Genomic DNA, 24,689 nt, shown 5'->3' on the forward strand with positions numbered 1-24,689 from the left:
CATGCATCGTATCATTGTCAGACTTTGTACCAGGTTGTGTAGTGACAGTGTTTGTTTGTTTGTTGTTTAACGCCGCACCATATTCCACCTATATTGCGGCGGTCTGTACATAATCGAGTCTGGACCAGAGAATCCAGTGATTGACAACATTAGCATCGATCCACGCATTTAGGATCGATGACATGCATCAACCAAGTCAGCGAGCCCGACCACCCGATCCCGTTAGTCGCCTTTTACGGCAAGCAATGAAAAATACCATCTCGCGATGCGTCCTGTCCCAAGCTCAAACAAATTCTCAGCTGAGGCTTGGCATTGATGAGGCAGATGTCCCGTGGTAGAACATAGCTAGAAGCACATGCTGAAATTCGCGATAGAGTTATCCACGTTGTAAGTGCGCTTTAATACCACATAACATGTCCGTGAAGTGTTCTGTATAGTGAGTGAGTGAGTTGGATTTTACGCCGCTTTTAGCAATATTCCAGCAATATCACGGCGGGGGGGCACCAGAAATGGGCTCCACACATTGTACCCATGTCGGGAATCGAACCCGGGTCTTCGGCGTGACGAGCGAACGCTTTAAACACTAGGCTACCCGACCACCCCTGCTCTGTATAGGTATAGCACTGAAGATATAAAGGTCATAATTAAGGTGTATTGGGAATTCACTGCACCGTTTAATGTACGTGTAATGTTTATGTTATTACATGGTAGACCAGAAAATATTAGTATATTATATAAACTAATGATGGAAATGGTGACACCAGCTGTAGATGGGATGTACACGTGAATGTCACTCCGTCGTTTAACACCGGACCTGTTCCTGTTGAAAGAGGTTGCGTTAGCACACTGTCATAACAAAGGTCAGAGGTAAGGTGACCTGGGGTTTAACGTCGCGTCCAAGATTATTGCAGTTATATAGCGACGTGCATGCACGTGTGTGTGTGGCTGCTTGTACTAGTCCGGACTGATGCCGATTTATAGTGCTTGCCCACTGAGATATCATGCCGCGGTTTAACATGAATACCCCACTCAGACCTAGTATACTGACTCCGAGCCGGCCAGTTCTTGTTTTAGCCCCTTAAAGGGGCACTGATCTAACGCAATTCCCCGGACTGGTTGTTGCCTTTGTTATTGTTTTTTTACCCCTTGAGTACCCGGATTAATTACTGTTATCTTGCACAGTTGATATGTCAAATGTGAGTGTTTACATGTCTAGGTTTACTAAAACAAAGGGAATACACTCATATCATGGCGTGAAGTGCCGATGTAAAAACAACATACTTTGTTCCTAAGGGTTAACTGATAATACGTTGATTGATTGATCATTGTTATCAATCACTCAATAGATTTTTTAGGAACCGTGGACGTTATGGAAATAGTTGTCACGTAGGCTTTCTCAGCCGACCCTCGAGACTTGACACCTATGTGAAACACCTGAATCAATCCAAGTGATCAGTTGAGAAACGAACACGGGTTGTAATATCCCGAAACGATATACATCTTTTAAAATATTTGATTGTTACAGAAACACGTGACATCGAATAAGTTTCTTTGTACAGCTGCAGACGAGTGGGATATTGTTCCTTTGTGTGGATATTCACGGATACATTCCTCGAACAAGGTCTTTTCCTTTGTAAGCGTGTATAAATTACCGTCGATTTGTAAAATGTGATTCTCTCAGGCAATTTATAAAATGTGTAAACATTTCAGTCATTTTGACTAAAAAATCTGTCCAGATTGATTAAGACGATCAAAAGGGCCTACAAACATCACAACAGAGTATTATGTAGGATCAGAAGCCAAACAACTTAGAAATATACTTTTCAATGTAACATTTTCAGTCTCTTGGTGATGACATTAAACATCAAAATGTTTGGAATTCGTTATCATAATAATACAGATGGAAATGTTTTTCAGTTACTTTGTAAAATAACTGAATATTTAGACGTTTAATAAATTTGTTACACATTTTGGCAGTACAAAATATATTCGAAAATCGCATAATTACAAATCAAGTGACTTATCAAAACCTCGTCACCATTACCGATGCTACCCACAAAGATACCTACATTTCCTTATGATCTCGAAAACTGTATTTCATTTTGTTGATCAATGTGACCATACGCCCTTATTAATACCCATAAAAGTGACTAATGCTCTTACGAATGGCGCAGCAGAGGTCGCGAACTAGTCTAGATTTCTACTATACATCCGGGTACTCACTGGGAAAAAACAATAACAAAGGCAACAACCAGTCCCGGGGAATTGTGTTAGATCAGTGCCCATTTAATGCCGAGCGCCAGACAGGGTAACAAGTACCATCTTTTAAGGTTGGCCATGACACTGGTGGTACGATGACGCCACACTAGTAACGATACACCTATGGTTACTGAAGAGTATCTGATCTGTATCAAGAGCGTGGGTGGGCCCGTCGTCTAAGTCACCACGATTCAACGTGTAGAATCGCCTACATGTAGGTATACTTGAATCGTTGGGTAGATTGTAGACTGTTTATTGTGAGATGCGTTTGACTGAAGGAAAAGTATCAGTAAAACAATTTCACAGAGCGCAATCATTTTAAGGTAACTGTTTTTGAGAAAAAAACAACACTTTTCCAAGAGTGAAATAACATAATACTTTTGGTTTTTGATCCATATCTGGATACAATATATATATAGAGAGAAAAAGCACAGTAAAGTTCTAACTCTCAGGCACAATATAGTAATAATTAAATAAGTTGAGTAAGATTGAACACAGTTTTCATTGGCTAGCGCTTTCAACAGTCGCATCAGGCCATAACTGTGTTCAATCTTACTCCACTTATATAAGTATTACTATAGATATATATATATATATATATATATATATATATATATATATATAACTTATGCTTCAAAGTGAGATTGACCAATCAGAGAGCAGAACTACTGACCCAACATGAGCCCGTATACCGTCAGTAGAAATCCAAGATGGTTGATACCGTATACCGTCAGTAACAGCCATATCTTGGAATTTCCAACACCCACCCCACATATTTCACATGGAAATACTGATACCGGAAATCGTTATTTGACCAGGTTTTGTGTTTTACTATAATTAATTGAGATGTGCATGGACATTAATCTGTTTTTTAGATCACGTAAGTGACTGCATTGGTAAAGATTATTGTTAAAATTTTCAAAAAGGTTGGGCCTCTAAGGTTTGAAGAGTGGTCTCTCTTTGACATCAGCCATGACTGTCAAACGCTTTAAATTGCTAATCAAACCGATGAGGAATTTTCTGATAAAAGGCAAAATGTGCGATATAGATACCAGAGAGTGAAAACTGTTCGGCATAATAAATTCGTTACGGTGTCTTTAGTTGACGTATACGGTGTCATATTAAGTTAGCAGAAAAATATTGGGCTGACGGTTTAATTTGGCCTGTAACAGAGAAAGGTGTCTGCTCGTCAATCGTCGCCGCACGGTGTCCGCACTAATGTGTCGCTGGTTTGTCCCCATGGTCTGCCGAGCAGTTTCCGCAGCTGTAACAAAGCGATCTTGAAGATGCTGTCGCACAATCTGACGATCCTGACGTTGGGTGGTGGCCCTTGGTTTTCCACTACTCGGTCGGTCATCTGTAGTGTTGGTGGTCTGGTACCGTTGCTGGAGCCTGTATGTGGTCCTTACGTGGACTTGAAATGCATTGTCTACTTGCCGGGCGGTTGTCCAGCTTGCTATCGTCCAAGGGCTTGGTGTCGCTGATTTCTTGTCAATCTTGGCATGTGGTAGGAATTCAATAGCGAATGAATGTTATCCGATCTGGGTGGATTTTTATAGGGCAAAACATGAGGGAACGCATGTGCATTCCATTTTTGCATGGAACCGTGCATCAGATTACCATGGTCGTTGCCGTGATGCGTTTGCGCGATCGGTTTTATTGTCATTTGCTTTGTTTTTTTTAATTAGCAAATTTCATTTTTCCGGACAAGGTAATGTTAAATTTAGAAACTTTGACAAAAATTACCGGATATTTTAATGACAACTTTTCATGCAATGTTACTTGGGGTGACGTTTCAGTTGCGGTTCAGTATAGATGAATCTAACTGAAACAGATAATTTGAACGGCTTTAAAATTCACACGACGCTATCTACGAAATGTGTATAATTTACATTATACTATAGGGGCGGTCGGGTAGCCTAGTGGTTAAAGCGTTCGCTCGTCACGCCGAAGACCCGGGTTCGATTCCCGACATGGGTACAATGTGTGAAGCCCATTTCTGGTGTCCCCCGCCGTGATATTGCTGGAATATTGCTAAAAGCGGCGTAAAACCATACTCACTCACTCACTCACTCACATTATACTATAAATTTTGAGTGGATTAGCTCTTAAACTGAATTAAGGATACAATCCCTGACCTCCGCGTGACGTCTTATTTCTCTATCAGCATACAGAGGCACGATGCACAAATATCTGACATATCTGTTTGCAAAGGGAACGATAATCAATCTTTACTTCTACTCGTACATGTCATAGTGTACCCATTTCAAACGGAGCGTTTGTGGCGGAAGGATTACCTCATGAACGGCTGGGTCGACATCAAGCCGAGAGTCACTGACATAATCACGCGTGACGAGCAGAACTTCCTGATACACCCTTGTCTGTTCAATGTTCAGTCGCCAATTGCTGAAAGGAGGACACACAGCGAAGTAATTCAAAGCAGCAAAGCAACTCATTGTGAATACAGTGTTTCCAAATGGGGTGTGCGGCGATGTTTAATTCATGTCACGACGTCTGCTTCGCCAAACACATACACACAAACACACATGTAATAGAGACATATCATTTTCTCTTCCCCATTGATTGGCGGTCCGTCCACGGCGGGCACTATGGTAAAGAAAAACACATATTGTGTCTCACCTGATATTATCCCTTTCTCCGTGAGTGGCGTGTGAGTAGCGATTAAACTCATATGAAACTAGCATGATACATGTGTTTATTCTAAGTAAGACGTTTAGATACCGAATAGGAAAAAAATCCAATCAAACAACGTCTTAACATAACAGCGGGTAAAATAAGTGAACATTAAAGTGAAATATGTTATCTCTGTTGTGACAGGGGGCACGGGTGGCCCAGTCGTCTAAGGCGCCGCGATTCGCTGCGCAGAGTTGCGTCCCTTAGGCACGCCAGAAACCTATGATTGTGGGTTCGAATCCCGGTTCGACCCGATTATGTTTCTTGGTTTGTCAGCACCATACCCGTGCTCGTAGGTTTCACCGAAGTGGTAAACGTCTGAGACCTGCATTACTTCGGGATTCCTCCCACATTAAGCTGACATGCCGTGATATTACTGGAATACTGTTAAAAGCGGCGTTAAACCAAACTCACTCACTCACTCTGTTGTGACAAATGACAACTCGGAGACACAAACTGTTTCATTCAAACTGCAAACTTCGCTGTGGTGAAACTCCAAATCGGCCGCTATATGGCATGTAAAATCGTGTAGGATAATACAGGAGGGATTGCATACAGACAACCGAATATGTACTTACTTTTATTTCTGCAGCAAATACGTTATAACTATTCACATTATGTAATGGCGACGCCACATAAACTTATGATCACACACACTTATTCCTATTACTCGATTCCGGGGTAGAATAGGTCTTCAGCAACCCATGCTTGCCGTTAAAGGTGACTATGCTTGTCGTAAAAGGCGACTAACGGGATCGGGTGATCAGGCTCGCTGACTTGGTTGATGCATGTCATCGATCCAAATTGCGTGGACCGATGCTCATGATGTCAATCACTGGATTGTCAAGTCCAGACTTGTTTATTTACAGACCGCCGTCATATAGCTGGAATATTGCTGAGTGCGGCGTTAAACAACCAACCAAACCTAACCTATTACTCATTACAGTAATATGTGTGATTCTACAGAACTGTACATTTCAAACAAGTACATAATTCTTTGCGTTGAACATTACTGAAACCTCGCTAATGTGTATCCAATGTTTACCATCACGACTAGGAATATCATGCTGGCATATGCGTACATAAGACCATCACTACATTCCTAAACGCGAATACGAATTCCTACACAATGTGAAACACCTCGCTGAACATCACTGCAAAGAGACCATTATGTCCAACTTTCCCTTAGGAGATACGTGTATTTACCCAACCGAAACGTTAATATCCGGTCCATGTCACTCACACAAACACTGAACGCACGACAAGCAAAACTAACATTATTTCCAGTCGTCACACCACACCGACACAGATCAATACAAATCAACTCATTAATACACTGATTTAATAGAAACACAATGTCTTCACACACATATCCGAAGGTGGACCTTAAGCAAATGCACTATGAATGAACTTCTACAGCCAGAGCCGGGAGCAAAAGGACTTCAGCTGATACAATCTCGTACACCGAGTTAATAAGATATGTGACGAAGCTGTCACATGTTACAACATATTATTATTTTCGGTGTCCTTTTTCTTCAGCTTGATTCATGTTGTCAATAAACAGGTCCACTTGAAGACGCCTACTGTTGCAATACTTTCAATGGAGCATTCGAGACGATAATGCGATCTTGGCCTGAAAGGTAGCAGCTTTTCCCATAAACATACATCCACCAGGGTCCTCTGCTCCTGAGCCAAAGACACCACCAATTTAGCAACCGGCTACTAAAATGTAAACCGGGAGTGTAATCTGAAATAGAAACAAAGACCAATAGTTTATTATTCAAATAATCAAACGCATTTCTGTCACTGCATTTCACTGTACTTCTACTGGATACTACTGTGATGGTTCTTGCTGTTACCGAGGACAAGGGTGGCCCAGTCGTCTAAGGCGCTGCAATTCGCTGTGCAGTGTTGCGTCCTTTGGTCACGCCCAAAACCTGTGATTTGGGGCTCGAATCCCGGTTCGTCCCGATTATGTTTCAAGGTTTGTCAGCACCGTGCTCGTGACTTTCGAAGTGGTAGACGTCTAAGACCTGCATCACTTCGGGGTTTCCTCCTACATTATGCTGACACGCCGTGATATAACTGGAATACTGTTAAAAGCGTACCGAGATTCGAACCCACAATTTTAGATTTCTGCCGAGCCCAAGGGACAAAACTCTGCGCAACGAATCGCGGCGCCTGAGACGACTGGGCCACCCGTGCCTCCTACAATCGTGATGAACTTGACATGGCACCAATTATCATGCCATACTAGAAACGTTTGCAAGTGTCAGTAGTTCAGTCAGTGTCATTGTCTCACCACTTGGACAAAAATAAATTAAAATGCAACAAATACATTATTAGCACTTGTCTGTTGTGAAGAGTACAACACGAAAGGATGCATGTGCTGTATAACCATCACTCTCGGTAACATGTGCCACAGGTGCTTACAATATGATCGTTTTCGAGGTGTTTCCACCCTTCACCAATTAAAACACACACCCGACATCATCCTATTGTTTAACGCGCCATTATTTTTTCAGGAATGGACAATAAGTTGTCAATTACTCATTATTTTGAACTAACAACACAAACAGTAATTTACGCTTCGAACACATGAGATTATAACACTCAAGTGAAATTTAAATTTTGACGGAAAACATGTTACACGCGGGGCTCGAACCCGCATCGTATCCCGTGATGACATGTAATATGCGACGGCGACACATGACAATGAATTGTGAATAAGCTACTGAATGGTTTCAAATATGAGTGTAAGCCTTTAAATGGGAGATGAGGTAATATCGGGCTAAACGTCTTTCGTCTGTGTGTGCGTGCGTGCGTGCGTGCGTGCGTGCGTGCGTGCGTGCGTGCGTGCGTGCGTGCGTGCGTGCGTGCGTGCGTGCGTGCGTGCGTGCGTGCGTGCGTGCGTGCGTGTGTGTTTTAATAACACGAGTTTGTGTGAAGAGTCTGCTTGTCGTGGTTTTGAATCCACGAATCACGGATCACGGATCACGGAGGATGATGAAGATGATGACGAGGAGGAGGAGGGTGATGATGATTATGAGGAGGAGGGAGATGATGATGATGATGACGAGGAGGAGGATAATGATGATGTAGAGGAGGAGGAAGAGGAGGGTGATTATGATGATGATGACTGGTACAAGAAGAGATAAATCTAACCTAATAAATAAAATCTAATTTTCATACCATTCCGTATTTCCGCTGTCGTTGTTTCCTCCCTGGACGCTGGCCTCCCCACACATGTACTCAATGCAATACAACATAGAATCACAACATAGTCGACGGGTTTCATGTTGCAAGTGTGTTACAGATCACTCTGTCCGCAACGGCGTCGGGATTTGCAAATGGCGTCAGGCAGACGAATACGTATATTATACATTGAGAGCCTCAAAAGCAAAGCAATTCAATTTATACAGCTGCACAAATGGCTCGATAACGTGGTTGTAGAAAAGGAACAAAGTTGGTCCTTATCTGATGTAAAGCGCATGATATGTGTGCCTAGGCATTGAGAGCCCCACCATGCAGAGCACATTCATAACTATTTGCATGAATCGTTGCTTGTCTCGACAACGTTAAGTGGTAGGGAGGTAACATTCTTGCTTACAAGTCTTATTTATAGTAAGATTGTGATATTGACGTTTGTATCACACCAGGAGGTAAAACTTGTCACGTTGACAGTATTGGGTGATACAACAAGCATTGACAAAATTCATTGGAGGCTACGTGAAACCTCAGTTTGTATTTGCCGAGGATAGTTGCCTGAATGGAAACCCAGGACTGAGCAAAAGGATGTCTCTATTAAGGTACCAGCAAGCTATACACGTATACCAAGACCATTCGAGGTTGGATTTTGTGTGTCACTTACCATATGTTACAGGTCCTATAGGAATATACAATCAATATATGTATAAACAAGTTAGGGGAGCCCGGACAAAAAGAACAAAACAAGTATTTAAAATGTCATATCTGTATTCAATAAAATCACAGGCAAACGTTTTTGCAAATGTGTATTGTGAAGTGATCATGGTAACGTGATGAAACTGTCCACACTGAAAATCAACCACAATGGAATTACAAAGACGTGGAAAGGAAACATGTGTACACTATCCTTGTCCTTTTTGCAGTGTTGTTTCTGAAATATAATATGTTTTCATTATGGCAGGTTGTATCATGATAGCTTTTTGATAAACCCAAGTCATATGAACCTGATTGGTCTCACAGGAAAGTCATATCTGCACTAACTGGTCATAGCATTCCCTCCCTACATTCATATTTATTTAACATTACGGACAGACCATTTTGACATTCGAGCTTATGGAGGCTCGGATTTGGTCGAAAACTATTTAGGGAGGCTTTGATTACACAGGGAACAGATAGATGCACGTGGAAGCTGCAACTTTTTAGTTTTCCCGCTATATAAGCTAAATTGTGGTCATGAACCTACATTATTTAAAAAAGAGCAACATTTCAGTCATAAATACGCGCCTAAGTTAAATGTAAAGGCGTAAGTTATATTTCCATTGTCACCTTGGTATTTTGACGTCATAGTTCTCCTAAATGTTATGACGTCATGTAACTATATGTTACAACTTCATGTCCGTTATTCAGTTATGGCCTGATGAGACTCATACGTGGTACGAGTTGAAAGCACTAGCTAGTTAAAACTGTGTTCAATCTTACTCCACTTATTCAATTATTACTTTATTGTGCCTGAGAGTTAGAACTTTACTGTGTTATATATATATAACGCTACAGTTGCACAATCAAAGCCTACTTTTTTGCGACAAAATTCCAGACCCCCTACAACCCCACCAACACACCCACTCCCTCCCCCACTCCCAGCCATACCACAATATCGGTCCCTTATTCACTTTGTGCAAATTGATCTTGTTCACATCTGTCGAAACTGTACCATCACCATTCAACGACAAGGCATGCATCTGTTTGGTTCCTAAATTTTAAAAGTGCACGAGTTGTACTTAACGTTATGTAATGCGTTCCCTTTTAAAAATCGCGACAGATTAGACAGTGTTGACGAAAGCCAAACATGATGTTTCACAAGCCAATCCTTGAAGCTGAGGGGCAGAGAATCAGATGATGAGTCATGTGCTGCACAGGAATATAACTGCAACGTAGATACCGAAACAGGCACTCACGAACCCGATCATGACATGAAAGCATGAAAGTTGCTGAATACTCGTGTCAAAATTTCGTTATCTGTTGTCACGGCTTGGCAACACCTGGTCTTTTCCAACACCGAAGCTGACCTCCACACGTTGAGTAGTATTTAGCTTCGAAATAGTGATAAGCGACATTATGCTTCTACATGGAGTGACAGTCAGAATGTTCCGAGATGTAACCATATTGTGGTTGTTAGGGTTGGCTTGGATACAACCGTTCACTGTGTCCATGCACACAGAACATATCACGGTAAAAGTCGACCACGTCCTACAGGAAATTGATGATATGTTTGTTGGTGTCACCATTGACAGCAGTCAACTGAGATCCAATCTGACGACCCCAAATATCAGGTATACAACATAACATTTGTATACTTATGTGATTTGTTTGCAACGTGAATTGTTTTTTTTCAGATTAGTGAAAAAAATCCTTGTCGGGAAACGAATAGACCAAAAATATGTATTTTCAGAGTCAGCAGATTTTGGTTGGTTGTTTTTTTGTTTTTTTACGCCACACTCAGCAATATTCCAGCTTTATGACGGCGGTCTGTAAATAATCGAGTCTGGACCAGAGAGTCCAGTGATTAATATCATGAGCATCGATCCACGCAATTAGGATCAATGACATGCATCACCCAAGTCAGCGAGCCTTACCACCCGATCGTGTTAGCCTCCTTTTACGACAAGCATAGTCACCTTTTACGGCAAGAATGAGTTCCTGAAGACCTATTCTACCCCGGAATCTTCACGGGTCCAAAGTCAGCAGAATCCGTCAACTATTTTTTCGTGAATTCAGTTTCGTCACTGATTTATGTTGTGTCTAGCTTATGCTTGACAACCGACTGATTGACAGAAATCACTTCCCATTATCACCTTCACCTTCACTGAAGACTTCGCTTACTTACAGTCTGTCGTCTCTTAACCGTGTCAGAAACATATGATTGTGGTTTCGGTTCCGAGATTCGCCCAGATAATGTTGCTGGGTTTTTTAGCATCATACCCATGGTCGCTGATTTCACCAAAGTGGTCAACTTTTAAAACATGCATGACCTCGGGCTTTCCTCGCACATCAAGCTGACGGGCCGTATTACCACCTGAATGCTCTTCAAAGTGGCGTAAACGCGACTCCTTCAATCACATACTATCGCTTCAAGCGAATGGTAATGTTATGTAACGTGACGACATAAGAAAATGGGGGACATGAAGCTGAATGAGTCAAGGGCATTATCAAGGGAATGATGATATATATACACTGGAGAATGTATCTTCAGCTTCTAGTTTCATATCCAAGATGTTACGGGTGGTATTATCTGCTAGATGAATAAAGTTTGTTGAAGATGGTTATAGCAGTCTCATATATGAATGTAAGAATATATAAAAGAACCTTTTTATAACAGGTCTCCCAAACTGGTGACTCTTGGAAAAGCCTTAGCGCCAGGGTATGTGCGAGTTGGAGGAACATCAGGGGATCGCATGGTGTTTGACCCGAATTACCATATAGACCCTTCGCAGCAGTTTCATCTCCAAGGTGATAGTAGTATATATATAAGATTCTTATATCTCCCTTGGTGTATTTGTCACCAGAAGGAAAACCTAATTAAAAAGACCTGGCTAAACAATACAAAACATTCCACGTCTAAAAATAATTTATTCTTTTGGAATAACCTTTTTGGTATGATCACTCTGAGAAATTTCAGCTGCACATTGTTTCTGTTCTACTGATTGCCCAAGAAGAGTTCTTTGGGTAGTATCGCTTATATCGTACCTGTAGGGGTAAATGATTTGGTTATTTATTTCATGGTACAGTTATACATTATTCACCCAGGCCCCTTGAATCTCGTAACCCCATCTGCCGGGCATTACTACTGACGCTCACATGTGTATAAAGAACCTTACTTTTTTCTGAGATCCGTTAGTCCCAGACATTCCATAATCCGGGCGATTAACGGGGAAAGGTACCTGGATACATGGGTTGCCACTGAGTCTAATGAACCAGTGACTGACGGATTTCTTTATTTACAAACCTTCGTCCATAAGTAGCTATTCAATATGTTTATACCTTTGTGGTTTGAGAAAGTACTAAACATATAAAAACTGAACCAAAACCGATCAATTGAAACATATTTTCAGCTAACACCTGGGATGCACTCAACGCGTTTGTTCACAATACGGGGCTGAAACTGGTGATTAGCCTCAACCTGCTGCTGCGTGATGGAACAAAGTGGAACCCATCAGATGCTAAGCAGTTGCTAAAATATTCCTCTGACAAAGGGTATCCATTTGCAGGGATTGAACTGGGAAATGGTAAGTTTGAAGGCATGTAGACGTCGGATCAACCAGACATAGATGACATATCTTTGGCCATTCTGAGTAGAAAAGGTCCCAACAATCTGTACTTGTGTTTATAAGGCGATCTATGGCCATGCTGGATAATTTGGATCAATGCGTGTCTTCACACCCTACTTCCATTGGATGTGGCTCATGATATCAATTATTACCTACAGGGTTATAAATAGCCGAGTAAATAAAAATCGTATGTGCACTAGTTCAAATATCACTTCTCGCACACCAGTGTATTGTTTCCGTCATCCAAAAGGCATTGTTGACGTCATTCGAATCTCATTGTGATGTAAGATGGGATTAACGTCACACTAGAAATGACAACATAGCCGAAAATGGCTGACACATGTTGGTGTTCTAGGACAGCAGTGGTGATCGGTGCATTTGTCTAAAGAGGAGCCCAAAAGGATAAAGAAATAGTGGGTAATCAATATAAATTATTACACTCATATGTGTCATACTGACTTTACGAAACTCGTGTAAGAATTCATGTATTATCCTCGCTCTCGCTCGGAAATTCGTGATTCGAATTCGTGAAATCAGTATGACGCAAATATTCGTATAATAATTTCTATTTATTAGTTTCCATAATCCAGATGTCATTGTATCCAGCCCGCGGTCACATAACAAACAAGACATATAAATACAGCATTATATGCTTCCTACGTTGACCGTCACTGGACTCACAAAACTATGGTGTCATTCCTCTTAATACATGAATAACTATATGGTATTTTTGCGATCTGTATATGCAATATGAGGTATTAATCACTTCAGAAAAAATAATCCATTTTTACATTCATTATGTTTTTATTCATATGTGAAACATTTACCGAACTTGATACTCATGTGTATGTAGATATTTTTTGTTATCATGCATGCCACATGTATTATCATTTTACGTATATTTCATGAAGAACCAAACTTGTATTACCGACATCGGAATACTACTGTCAGTGAGGCTGAGCTGGGTCGCGACTTCATGGAACTAAAGCAAGTTCTGCAAGGAACGGTCTATAAATCCAGTCTCATCATTGGACCTGATACCGCCGGTTATAAAGACACGTTCATAAAAAAGTATGCATAATAAACATCGTATACCCTATCCAGCAGGGAAAGAATAAGCCGTCTGGATTTTCTGATTGAAATTGAACCGAATCTATGCTAACTTTGTGCTGCTATTATTATTTCAAAATCTTAAACGAAGCATCGATTCCAGAATTAAAAAGGGGCATGGGTGGCCCAGTCGCCTAAGACGCCACGATATGTTGTACAGTGTGGCTTCCTGTATAATTATGATGTTCAAATTCCGGCTTCCTGTATAGTTATGATGTTGAAATCCCATTTTCGCCTTGATTATCTTTCAAGTTTTGAAAGCACCATACCTTTTTCACGAAGGATTCATCTGAGTCACTTCAGTCAAAGAAGCTGACATGGTAATGCACAAGTGATGCCCTAGTTGATTATAGTTATCTTTGATGAACATTTGTCAAATGGGACTTTGCATTTCCAGCTTCCTGTCTCACGGTGGAGCTAGTGTCATAAACGTCTTGACCTTCCATCAGTAAGTACCTTCCTTCAAGGGTCGTTGATTACAGTTTAAATAATCTTCAAAAACACCGACACGTTGAACTATTAGGTAGAAGTAGCAATAGGACAGTAAGTGGCTGTACACCGTGTGGGGGTATATACAGAATTAGATTTAATAGATAACTGTTCACTGTGTTGAGCTTCGAGGTCAATCATTTGTTCTTGACCATTGTCCGAAAATACTGCAAATACTATTTTGACCTCAGGTTTTCCAAGCAAAATTCGTTCACTAGACAGGCTGGATTGTCTGAAAAATAATGTAAATACATTTTTGGGCTCTGTTTTAAAATAAAAGCAACACATCCCTTTTCATAATCATAAGAAATCTCTGCATTTTTCATAATCATAAGAAATCTCTGCTGAAAGCAGAGTCCGTTTCATTGACGATTGCTACTATATCAAAAGCATGTGTTTAGAAATCACTGCCAAATAGTAATGTGAGCATATCCTGCCCCATTGATGGCACACGCCACAACCACACGCAGAGGCTAGGCAAATCAACGTTCATGTTCTTTAGCATATGGTACAACTCAATACAGGTGATTGTATCAGCCATTATTTTGGTCACTATCCATCAAATTTGAATTCCACATGTCTGCCATAAACCTTTACGAAATCTTTACAGAAGCCTTTAATATGTAACCCTGATTAAACTTGTCCCATGACAGTCTTTGAAACCTTCGAAGTATGAGCATACCTGACTGTACCTCAGATGTTGTGTAATGTAGACCGCAAATGACATCAAACAATTGTCGTACGGAAAACAAATCTTTGAAATCATCGTAGAAAGTGGCTGCGCGACTGTATATCTAAAGATGTGAAATATATCGACAGCAAATGCTTTAATATTGCTCGAAGGTAATTGGTAAGTTGGCCATAAGTGATGGACATCATATCATCGATGTACAAGAAGCATAGGTTTTAACTTCTTGTCTAAACTGCCCATGTTGTGATGTTGATGATCTGAATAAGGTAACAGATCAACATAGAAAAGAGCGCAATTGATATACATGCGGTTGCCTACTTTTTCACATAGATGCTATCTATGCTATCCAGCATGTCAAATATTGTTTCTTCGGTAAATTCTAGAGGACGCGTTATTTAACTTGTGACAAATGGTCCTGAACCGTTGAAGGTAGCGATGTATATATAACTATATATCTGTGATCACCACATTTAGCGAACAAAATGCCCATGGGTCAAGAAATGATTTTTTCTTTGCGTTTGTCGTTTCCCACTCCACATTAATTACTATCATTTCATTGGAAATAATATCAAACAAGCGGACCAAATACAGAAACGAACACTTTGTATAGCTGGATGTCATCCTTTTTTGTACACGTGGTTACAAAAATTCCCTGTACAAATAGCTTACTCTTTTCAGATATTACTTTAATGGACGCACCGCCAAGCTGGAAGACTTTTCTAAGTATTCTATAATGAATCGCCTTACATCTACCCTACACTCAGTGATGAATACGGTCCGAAGTCATCATGGTCTGGTGGCGTGGCTAGGGGAGACATCGTCAGGTTATGGGGGTGGCACTCCTGGCATTGCTGACAGATATGTGGCAGGCAACCTGTGAGGATGTTTACGTTACAGTGTCCAAATGAATTTGTTCTAAAGTTGAAAGTGTTCTAAATAAGTTTCTTTACCTTAAATACAACATAACAATTTCAGCCAGAGCATCAACTGGCATGCCAGCATGCGTTGATGCAAATGCAAGTTGCCTCTTCGTGCTGGTTAGAGGGTGATGATTGCTGTTTATGGTCAATTGAAACTGGCTAAAACTAGAAACAATTGTAATTCCTTTCGCTCTGAAAATGTCTAATGTTGAAGCTCGTGTGTCCTTAAATGTGATCTTGAGATCAATGTGACCAGTGAAAAGTTTGCCTTTTTTGTTTTGCCTTGAAACAAGTTGAGCATTGAGAACTGCTCATATAATTCATTGATATCATCTGTCATATCACAATTTCAGGTGGCTTGATAAACTGGGTGTATCAGCAAAATATGGCCTAAAAGGGGTTATGCGTCAGGAAATCTTTGGTGGAAATTATGCACTCATTGACGACAACGGTGATCCTAATCCTGTGCGTGAACGTCTGTCATCTCAATTTTTTAACAATGTCATTTTGTCAAATGTCTGTTTGATCTTAGATATTGTCTCTGTGTTCATGCATATATTCATTGTCTGTTGTCTGTTTTCAAATGTGACCCAACAGACTGAGGCCCAGCATTTTGCTGTACAGAGTTGTGTCCCTTATGCTTACCAGAAACCATTGATCCTCGATTCGAAGCCTTGGTTCACCCTGATTATGTTAATAGATTTGTGAGCACGATGCCCGTGCTTATGTGTTTCATCAAAGTTGACCTGCACCATTTTATATTTTCACCCAAATCAATATTACTGACATATCGTATGTGTAAGCAGCGTTAAACTGAACTCATTCATTCATGTATTTTCCTTTGTGGGAATTCCAAGTCATTATAAGTCACCTGTTCCACCTGCATTGCATATTAGGTGGCCAGGCTCAGTAACTTGTTTTATACAAATTCCCATTCCGACTATCCTACCATCAACCATCAGTTTGCACATCCAGACACATTTTACTGCTTTCACCGGCACAAAATAACATGAACACCAACAGTGTCTTTCTCATATGGACACATATCAAAACCTCTTTTGGCAGGACTACTGGTTGACGCTTCTTTACAAGAGACTTGTTGGCAACAAAGTATTTGATGTTCCATCCACATCTTCCGACCTCCGACTGTATGCCCACTGTACAAAGCTGAACAAGTGAGTTGTTTCAGCATGTTTAATTCACAACCTGTCTGTACAAACAGACTATGGACAAATACGAAGTGTAGACCTCGGATAGAGGTGGCAGGAACATACCGTCCCTTTTAAAGCACATCACATTAGAAATCGTCTAACAACCAGAATTAATACAAAGTCAATGTAACCACAACAATTTTATGTAAACAAATCCCACAAGTTTAACACTTTAATGTGCAGAATAGTGTCAGCATGTCACTGAACAGTAATGCTGTCAGTAGAGATGCACATGACGTAACGATCTGAATGTTCCGTAAATTTATCCATTGACTCATGTAACGGCTATTTCGCTTCAAGTTACAATGATCTATATTGGTATAATAATGTGTTTATTTGCCAACTCTGTCCCCGACAGGTTAGCTCAATATGGTAACGGTGAGTGTGAACAGAGCAAATGCAAAGTGGCAAGATGTGACGTTACGTCAACCATTACCAAACATTGAAACGTCAAGGTTAAAGACCCATGTTTGATTACCCATATGGCTCAAATGTGTGAAGTCCATTTCTGCTGTCCACCACCGTCATATTGATGGAATATTGCTAAAAGGGGTGTAAACCTATACTCATTCACTCACTTCTTCAATGACAGGCATGTTTTTAATGAAATACGGCGACTAGTCGTGTCAAATCAAATGGCTAGATTTCGAGAGATTTTTCTCTTGCATTCGTTTTTAATGTTATCATATCTTCTGTTTACGTTCCAGCGTGTACCACTACAAGCCTGGCAGTATCACAGTGTATGGTCTTAACATGCATAGAGACCACGTAACCCTAGCCATATCAGAGGCGCACGGCAAAAACGTGGACATATTCTGGCTGACTCCTGAGGGAGGAGACTTGAAGTCAAAGTTTGTATATAATATGTTTCCTCTCAACCATTCAGTATAAGGATTTTGTCTTTCGTTCAAGTTTCACAAGGCCATGGGTCAGTTCTTATATAACTGGTTCCTTGGCATTGTTGTCAAATGCTGCGGATAATATGTTGTCTCTGAAGCAGCAGATATAACAGAAGATGGTGAGCATTTGATGATTTGCTGCATTCAATCTGAACCAGACACACGAACGGTGTATAACATGAGTAATGGTCCGAAATGCCGGGTGGAAAACGCACCTTTGCAAACTAGACTAACTCCAGGACTATACTAAAAAACTAAAGACAAACTTGATCTTACAAACTTGTACACATATACAAAAGTGGCAGTAAAGGTGAGACAACGGTTGTTGGGTCAACGGGTCATCAATACTTTACCTGCATACCAAAATAACCTTTGCCACATCTTTTTTTCAGAAAAGTAGAGGTCAATGGCAAAACATTGGAACTTGTCAACAACCAAATACCACACATTATGCCAAAAGCTTTGGGAACTGGGACGATTGTAGTTGCTCCACGCTCCTTTGGGTTCATTGTCATTCCCGACGCCAACATAGCGGCATGCAAATCACAAAGCCATGGTCCCATTATCGGATAATTGAACAAGTATCCTGTTAGGATAAAAGCAGTAATAAATTGTTCACCAAAACGTTATGTTTGTGGCTTTTAAATTGATAGTGAGTGTACCTGGACCTGTTGGATGTGCATTGACATACACTAGACATTAACATCTGAAAACAACCACTCTAAACACATTTAACTGATATTTAGACATACAGAGTGTTTTAAAAATGGTTTGCGTGTTACAAAGAACCAAGAGGAATATGTTAAGACGTTCTGATAAGCGTTATCCCGCATCTTCAGAATGCCATTCGACAGAAAACACACTTGGGTGACACACCAGTTTCTTATAACTGACAAACAAACTGACATACCAAGAATCATCGGGGCGTAACTAGGCTTTTAACACACATGCACAATAGGCGAATCTTGATTCACTAACTGTACACATCAAATTTAGAACAGCCCACAACGTTGAATCAGAATATCAGTGATGACCAGAATCCCAACTACATCATGTGTTTAAGAAGCACTATCAAAAGATGACATCAAGTGATGATACCAGGTATTCGCGGAAAGGTGTCCTGCCCTACCAGAGACAAGCACATGTGAAGGCAAGGGTTGTGTGTAAATACAAAAGACAAAAAGATTTCCATAACCATTAGAAATCAGCTATTAGCAGAGTTCATTATACGTTCCCGACTACATCATGAACATATGTTTATGAAATAAAAAATGAAATATCAAATGGTGGTTTTACCAAGTATTCACGAAACAGTCATCGTATCCTGTCCAACATGTCACACTATCACAAACACGTGCAAAGGCAAGTAAATTGTTCATCAGAAAGACATAGGAACATACGGTACAAGTCAAATAGGGTCATTGCATCAGTCATCATGCCTCACATTTGGACATATCTACATGTCTTAACCTCAAATTTAACATAGATGTTTGCGACGAGGAAATCCATTGACAATGTTGGAGGAAAGCATGACTGATGCAGGTATCAGATGTTTACCACTTGGGTGAAAACCACGAGCACAGGTATGGTGCTGACAAAGGTAGAAACCTAATCGGGGCGAACCTGGATTCGAACTCACAATTTCTGGCGTGTCCAAGGGACACGACTCTTTCTCAGCGAATCGCGGCGCCTCAGACGACTGGGCCACCTTTGCCCCCTTCATGCCCCCCATGAAGGATGCATGTGCTGTATAACCATCACTCTTGGTAACATGTGCCACCATTGCTTACAATATAAACGTTTTCGAGGTGTTTCCACCCTTTTAAAAACCTTCTAAATAACCATATGTATTACTTCCGAACATTTGCGTGTGTGTGTGTGTGTGTGTTTGTGTTGTGTGTTGTGGTTTTAATGACACGAGCATGTGTGAAGAGTTTGATTGTCGTGGTTTTGAATCCACGAATCACCCAAGTTATGATACTTCGTGTTGTGACCGTCATTTTAGGTTTCACTAAATTACTGAGTACCTACATGCTGTCAGTTTCATCATATATTTGACGTGTTAAATAGCGGTGTTAGTCCTAAGTCACTAGCATACACGCGTCTTTCAATATCTTGGCTGCATTGTAACTTAAGCTGTGTGGGCCGATGGCCTACGTCTATGCTGATTCAACAGGAGGTGGAGGAGGGTGATGATGATGAGGAGGAGGGTGATGGTGATTATGATGAAGAGGTGGAGGAGGAGGAAGAGGATGGTGATGATCATGAGGAGAAGGAAGAGGATGATGATGATGAAAAGGAGGAGGGTGATGATGATGACGATGATGATGACGACGACGAGGAGGAGGAGGACGAGTGTGATGATGATGATGATGTTGATGATGATGATGAGGAGGAGGAGGAAGAGGATGATTAAGATGATGATGATGATGAGAAGGGTGATGATGATGAGGGGAAGGGTGATGATGATGATGAGGAGGAGGAAGAGGATGATGATGAGAAGGGTGATGATCATGAGGAGAAAGGTGATGATCATGATGAAGAGAAGGGTGATGATGATGATGAGGAGGAGGGTGATGATCATGAAGGTGATGACGAGGTGTAGGAAGAGGAAGAGGATGGTGATGATTATGAGGAGGAGCAGGAAGAGAATGATGATGATGAGTGAGTGGGTGGGTGAGTGATTTTGGTTTAATGCCGCTTTTAACATTATATCACGGCGTGTCAGCTTAATGTGGGAGGAAAGCCCGAAGTGATGCAGGTCTCAGACGTTTACCACTTCGAATTCCGCGAAACCCACGAGCATGGGTATGGTGCTGACTAACCTAGAAACATAATTGGGGTGAACCGGGATTCGAATCAACAATGATAGGTTTCTGGCGTGCCTAAGGGATACAATAGCATAGCGAATCGCGGCGCTTTAGACGACTTGGCCACCCATGCCCCCTTGATGATGATGATGATGAGGAGTGTGAAGATGATGATGAGAAGCGTGATGATGATGATTATGATGATGATGATGATGAGGAGGAGGAGGAGGAGGAGGAGGAGGAGTGTAATGATGATGATGATGATAACGAAGAGGAGGAGGAGGAAGAGGATGATAATGACGAGGAGGAGGAGGAGGAAGAGGAGGGTGATGATGATGATGATGATGATGATGATGATAAGGGTGATGATGATGATGAGGAGGAGGAAGACGATGATAATGATGAGGAAGAGGAGGAGGAAGAGGAGGGTGATGATGAGGAGAATGGGGAAATGATGAGAAAGAGGAGGAGAAGGGTGATGATGATGAGGAGGAGGAGGGGTGATGATGATGATGATGAGAAGGGTGATGATGATGATGATGATGGCAAGGAGGAGAAAGAGGATGATGATGATGAGGAGGAGGAGGAGGAGGGGGGGAAGAAGGAGGAGGAGAGGATGATGATGACGACGCGGAGAATGGGGGAAATGATGATGTTGTGAAGGAGGAGGAGGTAGGAAGAGGATGATGATGAGGAGGAGAGGATGATGATGACGACGAGGAGAATGGGGGAAATGATGATGATGATGTGAAGGAGGAGGAGGTAGGAAGAGGAGGAGGATGATGAGGAGGAGGAGGAGGAGAAGGAGGAGGAGAGGATGATGGTGATAAGGGTGATGATGATGATGGCAAGGAGGAGAAAGAGGATGATGATGATGATGAGGATGAGGAGGAGGAGGGGGAGGAGAAGGAGGGGGAGGGGATGATGATGACAACGCGGAGAATGGGGGAAATGATGATGATGATGTGAAGGAGGAGGAGGTAGGAAGAGGATGATGATGAGGAGGAGAGGAGGAGAGGATGATGATGACGACGAGGAGAATGGGGGAAATGATGATGATGATGTGAAGGAGGAGGAGGTAGGAAGAGGAGGAGGATGATGATGAGGAGGAGGAGGAGGAGAAGGAGGAGGAGAGGATGATGATGACGATGAGGAGAGTGATGAATATTACGAATAACTGGTACAAGAACAGATAAATCTAACCTAATAAATAAAATCTAATTTTCTTACCATTCCGTATTTCCGCTGTCGTTGTTTCCTCCCTTGACGCTGGCCTCGCCACACAAGGACTCAATGCAATACAACATAGAATCACAACATAGTCGACGGTGTTACAGATCACTCTGACTGCAACGGCGTCGGGAGTTGCAAATGGCGTCAGGCAGACGAATAAGTATATTATACATTGAGAGCCTCCAAAGCAAAGCAATTCAATTGATACAGCTGCACAAATGGCTGGATAACGTGGACATACTGATCAGTGTCGTGAACACCTGGTCATTGTTAGTGCTCAAACATTTTTGAGAGTTTGGCTATGCATTTGTCGCCCCATTTCGAGTGGATTATTTGCATGATAGTCCACGAGCGTGAACTGCCACTTGGCGTTTTGATATGCATGGTAGTAGAAAAGGAACAAAATTGGTCACTATCTGATATAAAGTGCATGATATGTGTGCCTAAGCATTGAGAGCCCCAGCACATTCATAACTATTTGGATGAATCGTTACATGTCTCGACAACGCTGAGTGGCAAGAAGGAAACATTCTTGCTTACAAGTCTTATTTATAGTAAGATCGTGATACAGGCGTTTGTATCACGCCAGGAAGTAAAACGTTGACAGTATTGGTTGATACAACAAGCATTGACAAAATTCATTGGAGGCTACGTGAAACCTCAGTTTGTATTCGCCAAGGACAGTTGCCTGAATGGAAACCCAGGGCAAACTTGCACAGAACAATCTTAGTTACAATCGATCTTAGGCGGCTACCGTTGACTTTATAATCACCATACAATTGTCCTATTTCACTTGCACAAACCGATCTAAGCTAAGATTGAAATCTTCAACGGTTGATGTACGAATATCTTAAACTCGACTCCTGTCTACAGTTGTCTGCACACGGGCATAACATGCTGCGCATACAATAAGTGGAACCGGTAACGACACACAACACGTACAGTTTCAAGAAAGGTCCCAATTATTTCAAGGAAACGATTACTAGAATGATGGCATATATTCTCGTCGGCATTAATACTGTCGTGATTTAGGAATTGTTTCCTATTGCAACTTGAGAATTACCTACTCGTGTTTTTAATTAAAAGTATTGAAATACGAATAAATACATAATTCAGTGACACAATTGTTATGAAATAAAAATAAATAATAACGAAAATATTTCCTAATAACATAACACGTTAATACATGATCGTCATCTGTTTGGGGGATCTTTTCGTAAAACCCCTAAATATATCCTTCATGTTTTAGGTTCGTTGCCATAACAGGGAATCTTACTTATGGATACTTTAGAGTTGCTATATATATATATATATATATATATATATATATATATATATATATATATATATATATATATATATATATATATGTGTGTGTGTATATATATATATATGTATATGTGTGTGTGTGTATATATATATATATATATATATATATATACTACTCAAAATGTGATAAGGATCACTAGGTTATATGTGTGTAAGTTACCACAAACATAACAAAAGACATGACTCTGACTCAGAAACGTGTTTAATCATGTTATGAATGAAAATTCATGAACGGCATGAACTTGTATCAATATGGAATGTTTGAAATCTGCAAACACCAAAAGGCATTTCATTAAAAAATGTTAACAGCAAACAAGAGAAAGAATTACACAGTTATGAGGGATAGTCCATCATTACACTTAGTCGATGAAGTGTCAATATCGAGTATGACCTCCCCTTGCATCAATGACGGCCTGACAATGTCGAGATATGCTGTCAATAAGCACCCGGATGTTCCCAATGGGAAGGTCGTTCCACTCTTCCACGAGGGCATGTCCGAGCTCTGCCAAAGTCGAGGGTTGTGCTCTACGGCATGAAAGGGCAACCTGCAGCATGTTCCAGACATGCTCAATCGGGTTCAAGTCCGGCGAGCGCGCTGGCCAATCAATGCGGACAATTGTCTCCTGCTCAAGGTACTGCTCAACCACCCTGGCGCGATGAGGACGGGCGTTATCATCCATCAGGATGAACTCAGGGCCAACAGCACCAGCGTAGGGTCTGACGTAAACATCGAGGATCTCATCCCGGTACCTCACCCCCGTCATTGTTCCTCTCTCCAGGACATGAAGATCTGTCCTTCCATCTCTGTTGATTCCACCCCAGACCATGATGGAACCACCACCATAGCGGTCATGTTCACTGATGTTGGCATCATGGAAACGTTCACGTTGTCGTCGCCACACCCGCTGCCTCCTGTCTGTAAAGTCCAAACAATACCTGGACTCATCGGTGAACAGAACTGGAACCCAATCGTTCCGTGTCCAAGTGACATAATCATCAGCCCATTCCAATCGCTCCCGCCGGTGTCGAACATTCAGGGGGATTCGGACACATGCCCTTCTCGAGTAGAGACCTGCATTGTTAAGACGATTCCGTATCGTCTGAGTGGACACATTCACCCCCGAGGCGTTCAGGAGGTCGTTACGTAGGCTGGTTGCTGTCCAGAAGGGATGACGTCGTGCCTGAAGAGCCACAAAATGATCTTGGCGTTGGGTTGTCGACCTCTGACGACCACCCCCATGTCGGTGTGCTGCTGTACCACAATTTTGCTGTCGGGACCAGGCCCTGCTTACAACGCTCTGGCTGACGTTTAGTGCATTGGCAACGTCACGTTGTGAATAGCCAGCATCAAGCATTCCAATACATCTGCCCAGTTGTTCTGTCGTCAGGCGACGCCTTACACGTTGAGGGGGCATTGCGTAGATAAACGTAGTGTAAACACTCAATTGAGTTCAAAGTTTCAGAATGAATCAGACACCGATGCCTGATTTGAAATCGTGCAATGGTAGCAAA

General features: G+C 41.5%; 1 protein-coding gene across 1 annotated transcript; it reads left to right on the forward strand.

Moving 5' to 3' along the window:
* Nucleotides 1-10,271: 10,271 nt before the first annotated feature.
* On the forward strand, nt 10,272-18,429 carry LOC125371635 (heparanase-like). Its single transcript, XM_048394606.1, has 10 exons — nt 10,272-10,490; nt 11,537-11,667; nt 12,270-12,443; nt 13,397-13,556; nt 13,993-14,043; nt 15,454-15,651; nt 16,049-16,160; nt 16,761-16,870; nt 17,614-17,757; nt 18,198-18,429. The coding sequence occupies exons 1-10, from the start codon at nt 10,276-10,278 to the stop codon at nt 18,376-18,378; spliced, it is 1,476 nt and encodes a 491-aa protein (XP_048250563.1). The 5' UTR covers nt 10,272-10,275; the 3' UTR covers nt 18,379-18,429.
* Nucleotides 18,430-24,689: the final 6,260 nt, after the last annotated feature.

Source organism: Haliotis rufescens, unplaced genomic scaffold (assembly GCF_023055435.1).
Source record: "Haliotis rufescens isolate VD_foot unplaced genomic scaffold, xgHalRufe1.0.p SCAF_13, whole genome shotgun sequence".
Classification (NCBI taxonomy): domain Eukaryota; kingdom Metazoa; phylum Mollusca; class Gastropoda; order Lepetellida; family Haliotidae; genus Haliotis; species Haliotis rufescens.

Excerpts from the sequence above, each read along its gene's own strand:
- LOC125371635 (XM_048394606.1), top strand. The coding sequence starts at position 10,276 with ATGCTTCTACATGGAGTGACAGTCAGAATGTTCCGAGATGTAACCATA. Across the intron at positions 16,161-16,760 it reads ACAACGGTGATCCTAATCCT|GACTACTGGTTGACGCTTCT; the intron begins GTGCGTGAACGT and ends CTCTTTTGGCAG. Across the intron at positions 17,758-18,197 it reads GGAGGAGACTTGAAGTCAAA|AAAAGTAGAGGTCAATGGCA; the intron begins GTTTGTATATAA and ends TCTTTTTTTCAG.